Source organism: Ictalurus furcatus, chromosome 17 (assembly GCF_023375685.1).
Source record: "Ictalurus furcatus strain D&B chromosome 17, Billie_1.0, whole genome shotgun sequence".
Taxonomy (NCBI): Eukaryota; Metazoa; Chordata; class Actinopteri; order Siluriformes; family Ictaluridae; genus Ictalurus; species Ictalurus furcatus.
In genome coordinates, this window is record NC_071271.1 from 20,644,079 (window position 1) to 20,663,280 (window position 19,202).

General features: G+C 39.6%; 1 protein-coding gene across 1 annotated transcript in view; it reads left to right on the forward strand.

The window, feature by feature from the left end:
- Positions 1–19,202, forward strand: part of nphs1 (NPHS1 adhesion molecule, nephrin) — a 150,843-nt gene that overhangs the window by 74,773 nt on the left and 56,868 nt on the right. The window contains exons 8-9 of the mRNA XM_053647328.1: positions 5,688–5,859; positions 12,123–12,280. Coding sequence (XP_053503303.1) covers positions 5,688–5,859; positions 12,123–12,280 — 330 coding nt within the window. The remainder of the gene's footprint in view (positions 1–5,687; positions 5,860–12,122; positions 12,281–19,202) is intronic.

The following is a 19,202-nucleotide window of genomic DNA, read 5'->3' on the forward strand; positions in this document are numbered from 1 at the left end:
TACTAATTTTCCATGTTACTCTTTTATACAGAATAAGCACACAATCCACAAGACTTTTCTATAATAATTATCATTTACAGTTGCAATCAAAATTATTCACCCCCCATTGCAAATCAGGTTTGTTGTCAAAATTTACAGACTTTCAGCTGTTTGCAATGAACAAATCACACAAAACCAATTGAAATAGTTCAACACAACGAATGCTTCAAGTGGTTTCCCCAAATTCAACTGAAAATGCAACTTATAATGACTTCTCCAGTTTCAAAATTATTCAACTCCTTCATGGCAAGCATCTTTAGTACATAATAGAGCACCCTTTTGCTGTTATGACCTGCTGCAAATGAGATGCATAGCCAGACACCAGCTTCTGGCAGCGTTCCTGAGGAAACTTAGCCCATTCCTCATGAGCAATGGCCTCCAGTTCAGTAATATTCTTGAGTTTGCTTGCTTCAACCACCTTCTTCAAATCCCACTCTCTATCTTCATAGAGTTTTTCTATGGGGTTCAAGTCAGGTGACTGTGATGGCCCTGTAGAATCTTCCAGGAGTTCTTCTGCAACCAAGCCTTGGTGGAATTTGAGGTATGCTTGGGATCATTGTCCTGTTGCAAGGTCCAATGATGCCCAAGCTTCAGGTTCCTCACAGATGGCATGACGTTTTCTCCTAGGATTTCCTGATACTTCAATGAATCCATCTCGCCTTCCACATGCTGCAGGTTTCCAGTGCCAGAGGATGCAAAGCAGCCCCAGAGCATCACCGAGTCACCACCATGCTTGACTGTGGACAGAGTGTTCTTTCTTCATTCTTCTTCCTCCAGACATACCACTGATCCATTGTGCTGAAAAGTTACAGTTTTGTTTCATCACTTCACAGAACAGAATCCCAAAACTTCTGTGGCTTATTTATATGATTTTGAGTAGACTTTTATTGTGCTTTTGGGTCAATAGTGGTGTACTTGGAGTTCTGGCATAGAAACCTTCTTTGTTTACTACGTGCCTTACTGTGCTCATTGAAACCTCAGTGCCTGTTGCCACCAAGTCTTGCTGCAGGTCCTTTGCAGTCACTTGAGGGTTTTTCACAACCTGTCTTCTCAGAAATCTGGTTGCAGCCATTGATAGCTTCCTTTTTCTGCCCCATCCAGGTTGTGTACACTCAACAAACCCCTAGCCAGTTCAGGTATTTCACGTGTTCCAGCTCAAGCACAACTGATGCAACTAATGAAGCCCTTGATTAGTTGCATCAGGTGTGCTTGAGACAACACCTGTTTTGCATATTTGTGCTGTTGTGAGGGATTCTATTCAAGGGGTTGAATAATTATGAAACTGGAGAAGTCATTATAAGTTGCATTTTCAGTTGAATTTGGGGAAACCACTTGAAGCATGCATTGTGTTGAACTATTTCAATTGCTTTTGTTTGATTTGTTCATTGCAAACAGCTGAAAGTTGATTTGCAATGGGGGTTGAATAATTTTGATTGCAAATGGACTAGTGAATGTGTTTCAAATTTATGAAAACAACTCCCACCAATTTCTCCTTTTGTTAGTGGGGCAGAATGTTATTGGGTAACTACATGTGTGCCTTAATTATGGCAGCTCACATTACAAACAAACATGGTGTTTAAAATGTTGGAAATGTGAATTTCTTTGCAAATCTGTTATCTTGTATTTAACAAAACACTATCCAACACAACTAAAGGTCCATTCCAAGAGCTTTTCTCAATGAGCTACCATGTTTCAGATCAGTGATGTCAGTGAAAAACTATTTTAGACTTAAACTTGAGAGGTGAGATGGATGCAGGTGCAGTAATGGCGTTTTATTTAAAGAGCAGGAAGACAAATACAAATGTGAATCAAACTCAGGAACAGTACACAGGCAGAGATCAGGCGATGAGCAAATGGTAATAGCAGGAGCTATCCAAAATACACAAACAAGGGACAGAACAAGATCAGGAACCAGAATATCACAACACAAAACTAATAGCTCAGTAAAGACAGGAGGGTTAACACTAAACACTGAAGCATGAGGGTTTATATATACAAACTAATCAGGAAACATGAGGGAGACAACCAGTGACAGGACGTGAATGGAGACAAGATACAAGTCAAAACTAAAACATAAACAAAAATGACAGTTTGGAAAAGTGCGACATAGCACTGTGGACTGCTTATGTTCTCTGAGCACCTCCACACGCAGCACTCGGCACTTTAAATTTTTATTGAACTTTACCTGTTTAACCATTAGAGACCTTGCATAATGCACATTTAACTCCTATTTTCTAGTGCTGTCCTGTGGTTTGACCCAGGCGAACATACCACACATATGGACATCTGAAATGATTTATTGATGATTTTATGATGCAAAAGTATATGCAAAGTAAGTCAATAGTTCCAGCTGCAGGACATACAGTAGCTAATGAAAATAGTCATCCTCTGTGGCTAATGCACTTTATAATGATTTCCCCAGCAAAATTACTAATTGGTGTGTTTGTGATGAATTTAATGTTGTGAGTGTTTAGTTGTAAACACAACTTTGGAATTTATTTATATACAGGGTGTCCCAAAAGTCTCTGTACATAGGGGAAATTAACATTACTTAGCTAAATGTCTTAAATATTTTTTTTTCAGATAGCCTTTAAGATTGCCTTTGACAAAAGAAGGCTGTATTGAAATCATTCTAATGGCTGGATAGGGAAGCTGCCGCAAGGTTGCGATGGACTTTAATACGAAACATGGCGAGTACATCACACACGACACTGTTGCCAAACTTATAAACAAATTTAAAAAGCCTGGAAGTGGTACTGGTCCCCTATGTATAGAGACTTTTGGGACACCCTGTATTATGCACTTTCATGCCTGCCTTCTGCACTTACTCTAGATGTATGCTTTCTCTATAACACTGACCTCTGCTTTATAATTCTATTTACTTGGATTGATTTTGACATTAGCCATAAGCTAACAGGACAAGTGGTCGTTCAGTGTAATCGCTAAACTGCCAAAGAGACATGGCTGAGCCTTTGAGCAAGGCCCTTAAACGTTAACTGCTCATCTCTGTGCTTGGACTGGATTCCACTTGGTTTGTATGTCACTTTAGATAAAAGCATCTTCCAAATTAACAAATAGAAATGGAAAGCTAATAGTGCATTATCTACATCAAAATGTCAGGGCCACAGGCTTAAATGTTTGACAATGACAGCTGTGTATCCTAGCATGGCTTTGTAACTGGATGAGTAAGAATTGCGGTCGGCAATTTACTGTTGCTGAGGCCACGCTGTATTCTGTGCATCTCAGTCAGTGGCTTCTCTCCCATCACTCACGGACACAGCCTTACAGAAAAACAGGTGAATATATAAACAAAGGCAAACACACACACACACACACACACACACACACACAAACTGGAGTTCAACCAAGGACACCAGAAAGACCAAGTGAAGAAAAAAAGCAACAGAAAAAGAATGCAGGTTTGTGCTCTCAACAGCCATAAAGGTGTGTTTTTATGGTGTCAAACTTTGTGAATAGGATTTTGTGTGTGTGTGTGTGTGTGTGTGTGTGTGTGTGTGTGTGTGTGATTGTAGTATATGTGTTGGTCCTGAAAAAGGCTAAAGCTAGCATTCAGGGCTAAAATCTAACAAATTCCTCTCAGCAGGAGGTTGCTTCAAAGCAGAAATGTCTCGTCATTCTCCCTCTCTATCTATTTCTCTTTCTCACTCCTTTATGCTCTCCTTTGTCTTAATTTTGTTTTCTCTTCCCACCTTTTCGCTCATAACTCTCTCTTCCAGTACCTCAATGTTATTCTCTCAGTCACTGCCTGACTTGCCATCTCTCACTCACTCTCTTATATCTCTCTTTCACACTTGCCTTTTTTGTGTCCTCCCCAATCCTGTTCAATTAGACAACAATTTCACAAATGTTGAAAAAATATAGTGGGTCGTATAGAAGCCCATATCTGCCAAGAAAAAATAAATAAATAAATAAATAAAAAATTTAATTTTTTCACGTTATTTCCCACAATGGTGAGTTTAAATCTCACTGCCTTTTTTTTTTTGCTCACAAATTACTAGTAAACATCTCACAATTCTGAATTTATTTCGCGCAATTTTGAGTTAACATCTTTCGATTCTGGCATTTTTTTTGTCACAACTGCGAGTTCACATCGCACAATTCTGTCTTTTTTTCCCCTTATAATTTAGATGTACACTTGACATTTAGTGAGGTACAAGAATGCACCGACAAAGCATTAGTCATTCTCTATAAATCTGTTATACAAGAACAACATTCATCAGCTAGTCAAGATCAGGAAAACCAGACACTAGCATGTGTTCCTTACCTGGTTAGTCACATGTCAGGTACTGTGTCAAATGGATGTTTAAATTGTGAGGCAAAAAGTTAGAATTGTGAAATGTAAACTTTTGATTTTGAGAAAAAAATATCAGAATTGAGAGATGTAAACTCAAAATTGTGAGAATTCTGAGATATAAAGCCGCAATTACCTTTTATTTTATTTATTTATTTATTTATTTATTGTAATCTGTGGTGGAAACGGGCTTCCATATGGTGGAATTGTCTTTCTGCCAGAGGAATACGTTTATGTTTAAATGTAAGTTCTGTTGTGTGTCTAATATGTAATTTGCCAGAAGTTATATGGCTAGACTTTTAAATAGCATTTATTAGCTATTTATTACAATATGTTAGCTAGCTTACTCATCATGGAGGAATACATTTACATACATCTGTAAGTTAGCTGTCTGATTCATAGCTCACATTTTGACATTTGTTTTGCTTAACCAACACACCGTTTGACAGAAGTTGTTCCTTTGGTTAAATGTAGCTAGCTGACAGGCAGCATTTAGCATTTTGTTTGTATGGCTAATAACAAGCTATGTGGGTTAATCAGACTCTTCAGTATGTCAGTAATGTCAAATGACTTGACAGACACCATATGGAAGATGTTCATTAATTAGCTAGCTATTTTAGTTGCCTCACTTTTCTCTCCTTGTATATATTTGTCTTGCTCTAAGCATTTCTTTTGCACTCTCCATTCTTATTTTCCCTCTTCATTGTAACATTTTCTTTCTTTCTTTCTCTTTCTTTCTTTCTGTCCCTCTTTCTTGTATTCTTTATCTCTCAATCATTTTCCCCTCTCACTTGAGTCACCAGTTGTCTACCTTCCTCTCTCTGTGTTTCTGTCAGACTAGTTTTCTTTCTTTATATTTCACACTCCCATTATATCTTCCTTTTTCTCTCACTCTATCTCTGTCTCTCAGAGAGTTATATGTCTCTGCCTTTCACACTATCCCCTCTTTCTCATTCTCTCACATCTCTTTCTGTCTCATTCTGTCCTGCCCAATTTCTTTTTTAATCTCTCTTTCAATGCTTTGTCCCTGTTCTTACCTTTCTTCTCTCTTTCTCTATCTTGTTGTCTCTTACACTGATTCTTTGTCTCTCAATAAAAACTCCACTCCAATTCAGTTTTATTCAGTAGAATGTTACAGGTCTACCAAAGCCTCACAGGGATAAGAAAAACTGTTATTAACACATGTTATTAGTTATAAATATCAAAGAATGTCCATTGAAGGGATAACAACAACAACAACAACAACAATAATAATAATAATAATAATAATAATAATAATCGTCATCATCATCATGTTAAATAATAAATTCGCGCTCTCTCTCTCTCTCTCTCTCAGAATGATGAGGTGTTGTCCACTATCTGGGAAATGGACACTGACTCCCTTAAGGCCAGCAGTACGTTGGTGATGAAGGTGAAGCCAGAAGACAATAAAGCTGTGCTGCGCTGTGAGAGTGTTAATCGGGTGTCCCGATCTCCTATGACCATCACTCGCACCCTCTCTGTCCTCTGTGAGTCACCAGACTTCATCTTCAGTTCATATGACCTTTATTTCATTCTGCCCTTTTTGTTCTCTGTGTCTAAAGAGCCAAAAAGTGCAGCATTATTCCCGTCTTGATCTGATGACATTATTTACAAAACAAATAAACTGATTGGCATTATCAAGAAAATGTAATTAGGTTACAGACGATTCTTCATTTAATTTATTATCAGCTTTATTATTAAAAATGTCTGGGTTACCTAACCCTGTTCCCTGAGAAGGGAATGAAACGTTGTGTGAGCTTTACGCTGTGTGAAGCGCCCTCGCGCGTGACCGGTATCTGAAGCTTGTGTAACATCATGCCTATTTATAGGCCTGCCGTGATCAATTAAGCGCGTCGCGTGATATAAAAGCAGCACCTGTGAACCATGCCTCCAGCCTCTGTTATCTGAAGCGAAGGCACAATTCATAGGCATGCTCAAAAGGTCCGGGCCCGAGATTCACCGCAAGACACTCGAGCCCGGGGTGGAATGTATATCCAGGTTGTAATATTGGATGAGTGTGTGTGGCATAGACCACCTCACCGCAGCACATACATCCTGTGAGGGTACACCTTTTGACAAAGCCTTCGATGAGGTGACCCCCCTAGTGGAATGAGCCCTTATGTCCAGAGGTGTAGAGAGACGGCACGCCTCATAAGCGATAGATTGCTTTCACTATCCACATAGAGATGCGCTGCTTCGACACAGCATCACCCCTACTGTCGCTGCCAAAGCAGACCTTCGAGGACCACAGAAAGGTCCCAGGAAGGTTTGCATGGTCTGCAGATGGGCCTCAGCCACCGGACACCATGCATAAACCTCGAAGTTAGAGGATGTTTCCCCACAGAGGCTCTATCAATAGAAGCATGGCTGGACGAAGTGTCAGCCCTGTAGACCCTGATTGTAAGAAGAGCCAACCCTGCTGAGAAACATCCTCTGTTCCGGCCAAGGGTGATAAATCAACCCTCCGGCTTGAGACAGCAGATCCCTGTGGACAGGAATCTCCCAAGGAGTGCTGTCTAGCAGGGATATTATCTCTGAGGACCATATTCAAGCTGGCCAATAAGGTGCTACTAGCAGCAGATGTAGATGGTCTTGGGAAACTCTTGCTAGAACTTGTGGGAGCAGAGTGATCGGGGGTAAGCATACAGATGTGACCTCGGCCACGTGTGCACCATGGTGTCCAGCCCCAATGGTGCAGGAGGAGTGAGGGTGAACCACAGAGGGCAGTGTATTGTCTCCTCTGAGGCGAACACATCCACTTCCGCTTGGTCAAACCTCCACCATACAGACTGAACCATTTGAGGATCGAGCCTCCACCCCCTGAGCCTCAGCTTCCTGCCTTGACAGGATGTCTGCCCCCACATTCCGGTTGCCCAGAATGTACATTGCACTCACTGAAAAGAACTTTCCCTCTGCCCAGAGAAGAATTACTTGTGCCTGCCTGAACAGGGGCCATGAACATAACCCTCCCTGGTGGTTGATATATGAAACCACCGCTGTGTTATCTGTCGCAAATAACACATGGTGACCTCTTAATTGAGGAAGAAAGAATTTCAGTGCTAGAAATATGGCCCAAATTCCTAGGTGATTTATATGCCACTCCAGATGAGGACCGCTCCAAAGACTGCGAGATGAACAGCCATCTAAGACCGCGCCCTAGCCCGTGATGGAGGTGTCTGTCATTACCGTCTCGCAATAATGAGACACCCCTAGAATGTGACCCAAGGTTAGAAACCGGGGACACCTCCAAATTTCTCCAAATCTGCAATAGGCCCAATGGTACGATGTTGGCTGCTGCTGCAATAATGCCTCGGCAGCCAGCCGGTCCAGATCCGCGAGGCTCTGAAACCCAACTCCCTTCAGCCAAGAAGTGAGCGAGCTGCAAGCGGGGATGCCTAATTGTAAGGCGTTCACAATGCGCACAGTCAGACCTCTCAAGGGCTGCTCTGGCGTGCTCCAACCCTACACACTTCAAACAGAAAGTGTGTCCGTCCCCCCATGATGAAACGGGAGCAAGGGGTGACACACTTCCTGAATTCTCTCTCACTCATACTTTTCTCTCTTTTTTAAAAGATAGAGAGGAAATGAAGAGTCATTTTGTGAGGATTACACAAATGACTGACATGCAGTCTCGCTGAAGATAATAGAGGCTGACGGTGCAGGTCACGGGTGCCATTTTTACATCACATGACGCACTTAATTGCAACGTCACCTGATCACGGCATGCCTCTAAATAGGCATGATGTTACACAAGCTTCAGATACCGGTCACGTGTGAGCGCACATCCCACAGGGTGAAGTTCATTTAACACTGAGTTCCATCTGAAAGGGAACACCTTTTATCACAGTGCTTTTGAATTCACAAATCTGATTGGTCAGAATGTTTTCATTCAGTTTCTATAATAGCAGCTCTAAAAGTTTTGTTGACGGTAAAATTGCAGGTTTATGTAGAGTATATTAACGCACTAGTTCTAATATGTTACAGTTTATATAGTAATACAGGAACTTCAATGGCAGATGCTCTACATAATCTAAAACTAATAGTAAATGCATTTAATAAATATGTGCTTTATTTATGAAAAATAAACATATAATTGCTGATGTGGTGAAGATTTCTGTAAGGTCGTTTGATTAACATTTAGCATGTATGTATACAGTACATCTTACATACGCTATACATTACAGTGCATGTACCATCCATTTTATTAGGAACACCTGTACACCTGAACATTCATGTGGTTATCTAATCAGATAATCATTTGGCAGCAGCACAATGCAAAAAAAAAAAAACATGCAGATACAGGTCAAGAGCTTCAGTTAATGTTCTCACCAAACATCAGAATGGGAAAAAGTGTGACCCAAAATGGACAGTTGAGGATTAGAAGGGGGGGGGGGGGGACTTTTTCCAGTCTTCAACCATCCAATTTTTATGAGTTTGCGCCCATGATGGCCTCAGATTCTTGTTCTTGGCTGACAAGAGTGGAACCTGATGGGATCTTCTGCTGTTGTAGATCATCCACCTTGATCTGTTGTGCTTTCTGAGATGTTTATCATGGTTGTAAAAAGTAAATATTTTAGTTGCTATGGACTTCCTGTCAGCTCAGGCCAGTCTGGTCATTCTCCTCTGATTGCTCTCATTAACAAGGTGTTTAGCCTGCAGACCCTCTGCTCACAGGATGTTTTCTTTTTCACACCATTCTGTGTAAACTCTAGAGACTGTTGTGTATGTGAAATTCCCAGGAGATCAGCAGTTTCTGAAACGCTCAAACCAGCACATCTGGCACTAACAACCATGCCACGTTTAAAGTCACAGAGATCACATTTTTCCTCATTCAGATGTTTGATGTTAACTTTAGCTGGAGCTCTTGACCTGTATCTGCATGATATGATGCACTGAGCTGCTGCCACATGATTGGCTGATTAGATAACTGCATAAATCTGTAAGTATACAGGTGTTCCTAATAAAGCGGATGGTGTGTGTATGCACTTCACCATAATTTCTCCATTTATGATGTAAAGTGGGTTGTCTAAATTAGGGATAAAGCTTGTGTACTTATACTCACTAATCACAATGCTGATGTCCGTTCAACACACATTTTATTGCATTCACATTTTTACATTTAAGCAGTTTATTTGCATCTCTGCAACCTGTTGAGTAAAAGCTCACTAGTAGGCGAAGGCTAACCTTGCAATTATAGCTTACTATAATCATTCTCTAACTGAGCAAAGCAGATCTGTATACATTCTGTATGCAGAAGGGGGAACAATCCCAATTCTCCAAATTGCATCAGTGTATCAGGTTCTTCTTGAGTGAATAACAGGTTGGGAGTCTCGGACAGATGGATGTCAATCAGTTGTGCACATTAAAGTATCAAGGCAAGCTCACTCAATTCTCCTAGTTTCCCAAAAAGCCTCATAAAGCACAGAGAGTGTTTAATGTAATTCTTGATTCACCATTTAACAATGCACTTTGTGCTGTGATGCTTTTGGAAACTCATCCCTGATATTTTATCAGATTTCTATCTCTTTATTTTTCCTTGGAAACTGTGCTGGATGTTTAACACTAAAGTTTGGTGTCATTAAACATTTTCTTAAGATTTTACATTCCCTGCCATCTTAATGAATCTACTGTTCTTTAATGCTCACGTTTCATCAAGTAATTGTCTCAATCCTGGGGTGAACATTAAATGCGAGTAATTGTTATTGTTTCCGCAGTGGCTTTTAAACTGCTTCATCAAATTTGTGAAAAGGAAAGAAAAAGGAAATCATGCCGACGCAGACATTTGGGTTGCCTCCAGAGACTGTTTTAATTAGTGCACCTTTTAATTGTAGCAGTCTGATTTGTAAACATCTATGAAGTTGTAAGTGATGCGTAGGGAGAAGAATCAATTAGTAGAGCAAAAGACTGTGGTTTACAACTAATTGAATGCTTGTTAAAAAGTTACAGTATGTTGTAGCCAATACTGGAGCTCATGAGCATCTAAATACTAGTTAAATGTCATGTGAAGTAACTTGTTCAGGAAGATTTTTGTAAAAAGAATGGGGCAAAAGTTCTCCAAAATGATGTGAGAGACTGATAAACTCCTACAAACAATGTTTACTTCAAGTTATTGTTGCTAATGGTTCTAAATGTTACTGAAGTGTAGGGTGCACTAATATTTTCCCACCTGGTTTCTGAATGTTGGTTTACTTTTTGGGAAAATAATGACTACATATTCAAATCTGTTGAGTTTATTTGTTTGTTTATAGAAATTGATGAGAACCACACAATTGTTATTTAGGCCCTGATAACTAAAATTCAGGTTTTGATCTTTTTTTTTTTTATCTGCTTATGTAGAAATGTTTTTATTAACTAACATCTAAACATGCAAATATCATGTTAGGTAGATCAGGAGGCAATTTAATAAATTCAGTGTTTTATTTGCTAGTCTGCTAGTTAATTGTGATTTCATGCAGTGAATAATGTGTTTTGAGCAAGTTGTTGGTTACCTTCCATAGCGAAATGGACATAAATAGATGCAGCATGTAAACAGTATTAAGGTGAGCAGCCGTTTACAGTGTAGATGGTCATGAACAGAGGTTAAATGCTAGTTTAGCCAACAGAACACAACTCACTGAATTAATCAGTGATTATTTCAGTACCACAGTAATAGTGAACAGTGATCAGTTCCGTCACGAGCGATGACGAGGCTCCTGTATAAATTCTGTGACTTATACTGTATATTTACCTCAGATAAATTAGATTAAAGAAAATGAAATGGATGATGCTTATCCCTCTACTGCATGAATTATTATATTTACATGAACATTTGTTATGGATTTTTATTACTTGAAGTAGTTAGTAATAAAATATCTAGAAAACTGCTAATATTTTTAGGGGGTAGTTTGGTAAATTGTTCCTGTACGGCAACAATGTGCAATGGTGTGAAGTATTAAATAGTCAAAAATAACATAGAATGTAGCATCTGCAATCTGCATTTTCCAGACTATAAGAGGTTTTTTGCCGCTTAGTAAGCATTACATTTACATTTATTCATTTAGTAGATGCTTTTATCCAAAACGACTTACAAATGAGAAAATACAAGCAAAGCGATATATCAAGCAGAGAACAATACAAGTAGTGCTACCATACAAGATCCATTAATTGAGTTCCAGAAGAAGCAAAGTGTTCAGAGTAGAGGTGTAAGTGCCAGAGTAAATTTTTATTTTATTATTATTTTTTTTATGGGTTGGTTAGGTGTTCACGGAAGAAGTGGGTCTTTAGCTGTTTTTTGAAGATGGTGAGAGATTCTGTGTTCTGGATTGAGGTTGGAAGTTCATTCCACCACTGAGGAAAAGTTAGCTTGAATGTTCTTGAAAGGGACCTTGAGCCATGCTGAGAAGGTCGGTGATAAGCGTCGGTCGTTGATCGATTGTAGATTGCGTGAGGGAACGTAAGCCTTCAGGAGAGAGTTGAGGTAGGAGGGTGCTGATCCAGACAAGGTCTTGTAGGTGAGCATCAAGGCCTTGAATTTGATACGGGCGACTACAGGAAGCCAGTGGAGGGAGATGAAGAGGGGTGTGACATGGGTTCTCTTGGGCTGGTTGAAGCATGTATAAGTTATTCTAGAAAGGAATTACAGTTGTAAAAAGTATGTGGATGAATTTACTCACTCAAAATACAAAGTACACTTGAGATCTTTTTCTTCTCAGAAGCAACACTGACTTGCATTATCTGTCTTTTTTTCCCTCTGTTGTTCTCAATCTACCAGTTGAGCCCTCTAATGTGAAACTAAGTGGCTCATCTGAAGCCATAGAGGGAACAGAGGTGAATGTGTGCTGCTCCACGTCCTCCAGCAATCCACCGGTTCATATCCGCTGGTGGCTCGGCTTCAAGGAGCTCAACACCACCGCCATCACTATCACTGAGGTAAAAGACACAGGGTTATTCTGAGAATCTGAGTCACCTACCAAGAACTGTTTTTATTACAACACTTTTGGGGGGAGGGAAAACAAACAAACCCTGAACAAGGTTTTTTCTTTATTCATTCAATTAAAAAAACAAAAACACACAGTCATTACACTGTATGACATGTGCATATACACATAATACTAATCGAGTCAATATCAGGTGTTAGACCAAAGAGGAATTTTTATAACATTATTTTCATTATTTATTACATTAGAATAATACAGTAGTATTACAGTAGTGAGTACAAAATGGCAGTTTCTGAGAAACCTGCTCTCTTAAAATATATAACAAATATAAAACTACAAAAAGAAATGACCTCTCAGGTGTCACATATCGAGGTTGAGGCAGAAGCAAGTGCAGATAATGACATTTATTTAAACAAACGTACTATGAAACAAAGACACTAAGACAACTTGGTATAACACTGTGGCATGAAACAAAACACCGAGACATAAACAACCAGAGTCTAGGACAACGAAAGACCAGCAAACAGTGCAGACAATGACTATATATACACACACACACACGAGTGCTCATTAACAAAATGTGAATCAGGTGCAGGTGGTCATGTGACAGCTAGTGCAGTGCAGTGGCTGATGGGAACTGGAGTCCAGAGTTTCTTGATACATGACAGAACCCTCCCCCAAGGGCGCTACTCCCGGAGCGCCCAAAATTATACGTCCTCCATCTGGTGGTCCTGGCCCCCTGGGCAAAATGTCCTCAGCAAAACCAGGAGGCCGAGCGTCTTCCACAATGGCACAGGGAGGCAGAGATACTTCCTCAGCAGAACATGAAAGCGGGGCGACGTCCTCGTCGGTGCAGGGAGGCGGAGCGACGTCCTCGTCCGAGCCGGGAGGCGGAGCGACGACCTCGGCCGACCCGGGAGGCGGAGCGACGACCTCGGCCGACCCGGGAGGCTGGGCGACATCCACGGCCGAACAGGGAGGCTGGGCGACGTCCACGGCCGACCAGGGAGGCTGGGTGACGTCCACGGCCGACCAGGGAGGCTGGGCGACGTCCACGGCCGAACAGGGAGGCAGGGCGACGTCCACGGCCGAACAGGGAGGCAGGGCGACGTCCACGGCCGAACAGGGAGGCTGGGCGACGTCCACGGCCGAACAGGGAGGCTGAGCGACGACCTCAGCTGAACAGGGGGAATCCTTGAGTCCGGTAGGAGATGGAGCGACGTCTCTCACGGAACGTGGAGGCAGAGCGACATCCTCCACTGAACATGAAGGCTAAGCGAGAGCCATAATAGGGGAGAGAGGGTGGGAGTTGGTCTCGGCCCCGACCACAGACTCCCCCTCCTGTCGGCATGGCATGGCGTAGTCCTTTGTGAACATTGCCGGTGGTGACCTGGTGCCTGGTCTGTCCCGCCGCGGCAGCCCGAGCATGCGGTCATTCTGAGCGAGTAGTTCATCTGTCCTTCTTCCCTGCTCCAATAGTCCTCTATACCACTCCTCATATGCTGCAAACCAGGCGTCCATCTTGGTGATCTGCTGCTTCTGATAAAGGGTCTTTTGTTCTGTCACGTATCGAGGTTGAGGCAGAAGCAAGTGCAGATAATGACATTTATTTAAACAAACGTACTATGAAACAAAGACACTAAGACAATTTGGTATAACACTGTGGCATGACACAAAACACAGAGACATAAACAACCAGAGTCTAGGACAACGAAAGACCAGCAAACAGTGCAGACAATGACTATATATACACACGAGTGCTCATTAACAAAACGTGAATCAGGTGCAGGTGGTCATGTGACAGCTAGTGCAGTGCAGTGGTTGATGGGAACTGAAGTCCAGAGTTTCTTGATACATGACATCAGCCATCAGTCTGTGAGTTTATGTGCTGGCAAGAAGGACTACAAGAATTTGATGTATTAAATATTTAATATTTAATATTTAATTTAAAAAAATTGATGTATTAAATATTAAATACAACCTGAAATGAATTATTTTATTTTTTTACATTGTTCATTCATGTCAAGGTCATATTGTGCATAATGAATTACCGTTAATCTATGAAAAGACAAAAAAATCACTGAAAAGAGAAAACAAAATCATTAATGATGATGACTTAAACAAATACTAACCAATATCATCGGATTTAGTAGTCCATCAAATATGCACAAACTAATTCCACTTTTATGTTCCACTTATATAGTCCAGTAGTGTCCAAGCTCCAATCCTTAAAGCTGGTCATTACGAGTGTTATACAGAGTTGAGTTATGAATGCATAGAGAAATTGCACACTTCATATTCAGACCTTAGACATAACCACAGACTTAAGCATTACTTGGACAATATAAGTTACTCAAAATAGCATTATAAAATAGCTATATAGTAAAAGTGCGATAAACTAGCCTACATGCTGTGCACACATTATGATTTCATGACCTCAATTTAGTACAATTTATGGCCAAAGGCAGAGGTGGGTAGTAACATGCTATATTTACTTCATTACATTTACTTGAGTAGCTTTTTGAAATAAAAAGTACTTTTTAACTCTCAAGTTAATTTTTAATCACAGAAATGTACTTTTACTTTACTACATTTAGTGGCGTTCCTCCATTACTGTTAAATGTTAACGAATATATATAGTTTTAATAATTAGTGCATATCAGTGTAAGACAAATCTCGTGGTAAGCTGCAGTGGTCTGAATGTGGATGCAACAACCATTTACTTTTTTAGTGGTTTTAATCCTAGAAGATAATGGGCGAAGGGGGGAAGAAGCGAGCGTGTTGACGGAGGCAGGACACCCACACGTGCGCACACACGCACACACACAAACATGCTAACACACAAACACCCACTCTCTTCATACTAGGGCTGTGCGATTAACCAAATTTTCGATTTCAATTACAATTATGGCCTCTGATGATTATGAAAACAAAATAATCAATATAAAACTATCATTGTACCACATTCCATTTCGCAATGTTCTCGTTTTGTCTTTTTAATAATCGTGCGCCATTTTTCTTAATTAATGCCCCTCCCTAAAAGGCCAAACTCACTCCCCACCAGGCTGTGGCATTTTTAGTTCAGCTCGAGCCAAGATGACAGATAGACAGCCTGTAGTCAACAAGAAAAATAAAACCATTACAGCCTTTTGGAAACAATTTGGTTTCAAGGAGTCTGATGTGGAACAAAAATAATGTTTGGTATCATTGGGCTTATTTGGGGTCATTTCCTCTAGCATCATGACAGTTGGTCTAAATATGGCCATTTCCTTTATAGAGCTCACTAATAGTGAGAAACTAGAGACTGATCTAAACCAGGAGACAGAATTTCATTGGCTAAGGAAGTTTAAAGTTTATTTCTGGCAATGCGATTCGCCAAAATGAGTCACATGACATGCTCCGCTAACTTACAAGAGTGACATCATTACAGTAAAAAGAGATGTGGAAAACGCAGAAATTTCATGCAAAAGCATAAAAAAAATCAATGTAAGCAGCGAATAAGTAAGGAAACTATGTAGAGGGAAAGTGACCTAATTAATTTTTATTTTGGTTTACATTATTTTTTCAGTTGAATTATATTCAAGGAAATCCACTGTTAAAAATACAATAAAAAGTTTTTTTTTTATTTTTTAATGCTCAATAAATGCATTATGTTTCCAAAGTCAGTGAGTAATCGTGTTTAATAATCATGATCTCTATATTGTCCAAAATAATCGTGATCATGTTTTTTGCCATAATTGAGCAGCCATACTTTATATACACTTTCTCTGCTGTTCTGTTGCATAGTCTGTTCTTTTTTCTGTTGTCTTGTATAAATGCAGATGCTCACAAGTTTGTGTTGTTAAATTAAAGACAGTCAACCGTTGGGAAAATGTTTGTTTTTTGGGGGTGTATGTGTGAGATTTTGTGTTGAAAATGACAGGTTCTATGTTATGGTTCCCATCACAGGACTGGGATATGCTGCTTTGTCTTGAACCTAGGTTTTATATCATATAAACAAAACAGACAGACTTTCAAGGAGAGGTGTGACTTACAGTTCTCTGTCTAGACTGAGATTCAGGATTTTCACTTCATTTTAATCATTATCAATTCATTACTTTTACTGTTACTTGAGTAATTATTTTTTATAAATACTTTTACTTGAACTTGAGTAAAATATTTGCCTACTCTATCCACATCTGGCCAAAAGTATGTGGGCACCTGACCATCACACACATGTGCTTGTTGAGCATCTCGTTACAGGTTTAGTCCAACTTTTGCTGTTATAATAACCTCCACTAGATTTTGAAGTGTGGCTGTGGGGATTTGTGCTCATTTAGTTAAAAGAGCATTAGTGAAGTCAGGCAGTGATGTCATGTGAGGAGGCCTGGGGTGCAGTTGGCGTACCAGTTCATCCTACCCAAGGTGTTCAGTAGGGTTGAGGTCAGGGCTCTGTGTAGGACACTCAAGTTCTTCCACTGCAACCTTGGCAAACCTTTCACTTTGTGCACAGGGGTATTGTCATGTTGGAACATGTTTGAGCCCTTTAGTTTCAGTGAAGGGAAATATTAATTCAATAGCATACAAAGACACCCTATGCAATTGTGTGCATTATTAATTACAAATAACAACGAATAATGAGTGTGGAAGCCATAATGTTAAATTAAGTCAAATTTGCAGTGATTTATATGATAATTGCTAGGACTAGGACATCTAACTAGGACTATCCATGCAGCAGTAGCCTATATTGGTAATATAATAGACTCTTATTAGATATTGATTGTGATGCTTGTTGAAAATCCACTATTATGTGTAACCCGATTCTGAATATGCATAACCTTCTTCAAATAAATATGTGCATAATCTTTGTATTGCTGACTCTAAATACAACCCTAGCTGATGAGTTGAATTACGTCTGTTAAATGAGGTAGAATTCTAAACTCTGCTAAACAGTAGTCCACAAGACCTGATACTTCTGTTTTAGTCCTTTCTTAATGTGGAATATGTCTTAAGCCTGCTTTTTTTGTCTAAAGTAAAAGCAAGCATCACTTTAGAAGAACATTCAGCACTACAGTTCCATGACTAAATGTTCAGAGAAAACTATCATTTGCAGGCTTTGTGCCTTTATGCTCATTAGCTCTGAATAATATAGACACGTTATGAATCATTGTGCTCCTTTTAAAGTAAGACTTTGAGCGTTTCAGACCTTTGAGCACATGATGAGTTCAGTCTTGATGTCGGGGATGGTATGAAATGCTGTCAAATAAAAACCTTCTGGGGTTTGTGCACTGACACTCAACCACTTCCTAGAGTGAAGTATTTAATTAAACTCAAGTTCTTCTATTATACTACAAAACTAATCCTGCTGCCTTGACCATAGCAGAGCTTGAATGACTCATCCTTTAGTTTGGACCCTTTTTGCTGCCCCTTAATTTCCTTTGAGAAATGTGTTCTGTCTAATTTTTTCTCATTATTTTTTTCCCCAGTTCTTTTTGGTAGAGTTTCAGTTTAATGAAATGTAAGTGAATAAAAGCCAGTGCAAGGCTGCCATGTGCCTCTCCGGACCTCTTGTTCATTTTGATAAATTTTCCATTTGATTACATTTTTCATTTGCATGCAACCACTGCGATTTTATTATACTTTGATATATATTACGAGAGAATAAGAATGACCTTTTTGTGCCTTGCTGTTTCAGTCCTTGTATTTTTGTCTCTACCTGTGCTTTTTGTGATGTGTTTTCTCTTCACTTGACAGTAATTAACATGCAGACTGAGGTTGCAAAGGTTAGGCCGAGGCCACCTCTCCACACACGCAAATCAGACCACTTGCAAATGAGCTTGACATTAAAAGGGGCGAAAAAAAACCCAATGAGCTGCTTGTTCTGGAGGGGAAAAAAATAAAACACTGTCAGAGGCGTTTTGGGTCTTTTATCTATAAAATGTATCTTTCATACCTCGTAATTATTCTTTTTAAAACTTGTCACTGTAAAAGTCCATAGTGAAAAGCAAGTACATGAACAAATGCGTCACATTTGAACTTCTGAATAACTAAATTATTGACGGGACATTAGATCAGTCACCTTTGCCTATAATTTACTTTAATTACTGACCTATTGCAGTGGTGCTGCAAACATGAATAGACATGATGTTAAAAGCCATCTTTATATTGAAGCTTTACAAAAAAAAAAAAAAAAAATCAGAGTCAGAGTACTTGGAGGGACAGCAGTGCAGAGTACAGTAGACAGATTTCTTATTGTAATCAGTGATTGAGTTACAATTGAACATTGGTGCCAAGAATTATAGCACTACAAAAGTAAGCCTTGACGATGAAATTACTTCTTTAAGTAGCCTGCACATCAATCTTAAAAATAAAGGTCTCAATTAGAACCAAAGAGGGGTTTTCAGCCTGATGACATAATAGATCCCTTTTAAGTTGCACAAAGAACGTTTTTACTCTCAAGCTCTTTAGAGAACAGTCTATTTACTTTTGCTTTAAAGAATCCAGAAATGGTTCTTCACAGCAGCATCATGTGCCAAGGAACCATGTTATCATAAGTTCTCTAAAAAACCCTTAGTTAGTGCTTCAAGGAACCAAAGCAAGGTTCTTAAGAATTATGTCATGAAAACCTTTTCCAGTCTCACAAAGAACCTTATAGGGTTCACTTTAAGCTGTTAAGGGATGATACCTTGAATAGCAAATACACTACTCTGAAGAACCTATAATGAAACATAAAGCATTTCTTTAATCTCCAGTGAACCATATAGCTCAACTCAAGAACCCTATACAATGAAAAATGGTTCTTGACAAGAAGAAGGTTCTTTACAGAACATATGGTACTGTAAAGAACCATTGAAGAATCTTTATTTTTTAAGAAATAGAAATTCATTCTTAATTTGACATGCTTTGAGTTTCTATTTCTAAATATTAGCTGTTGG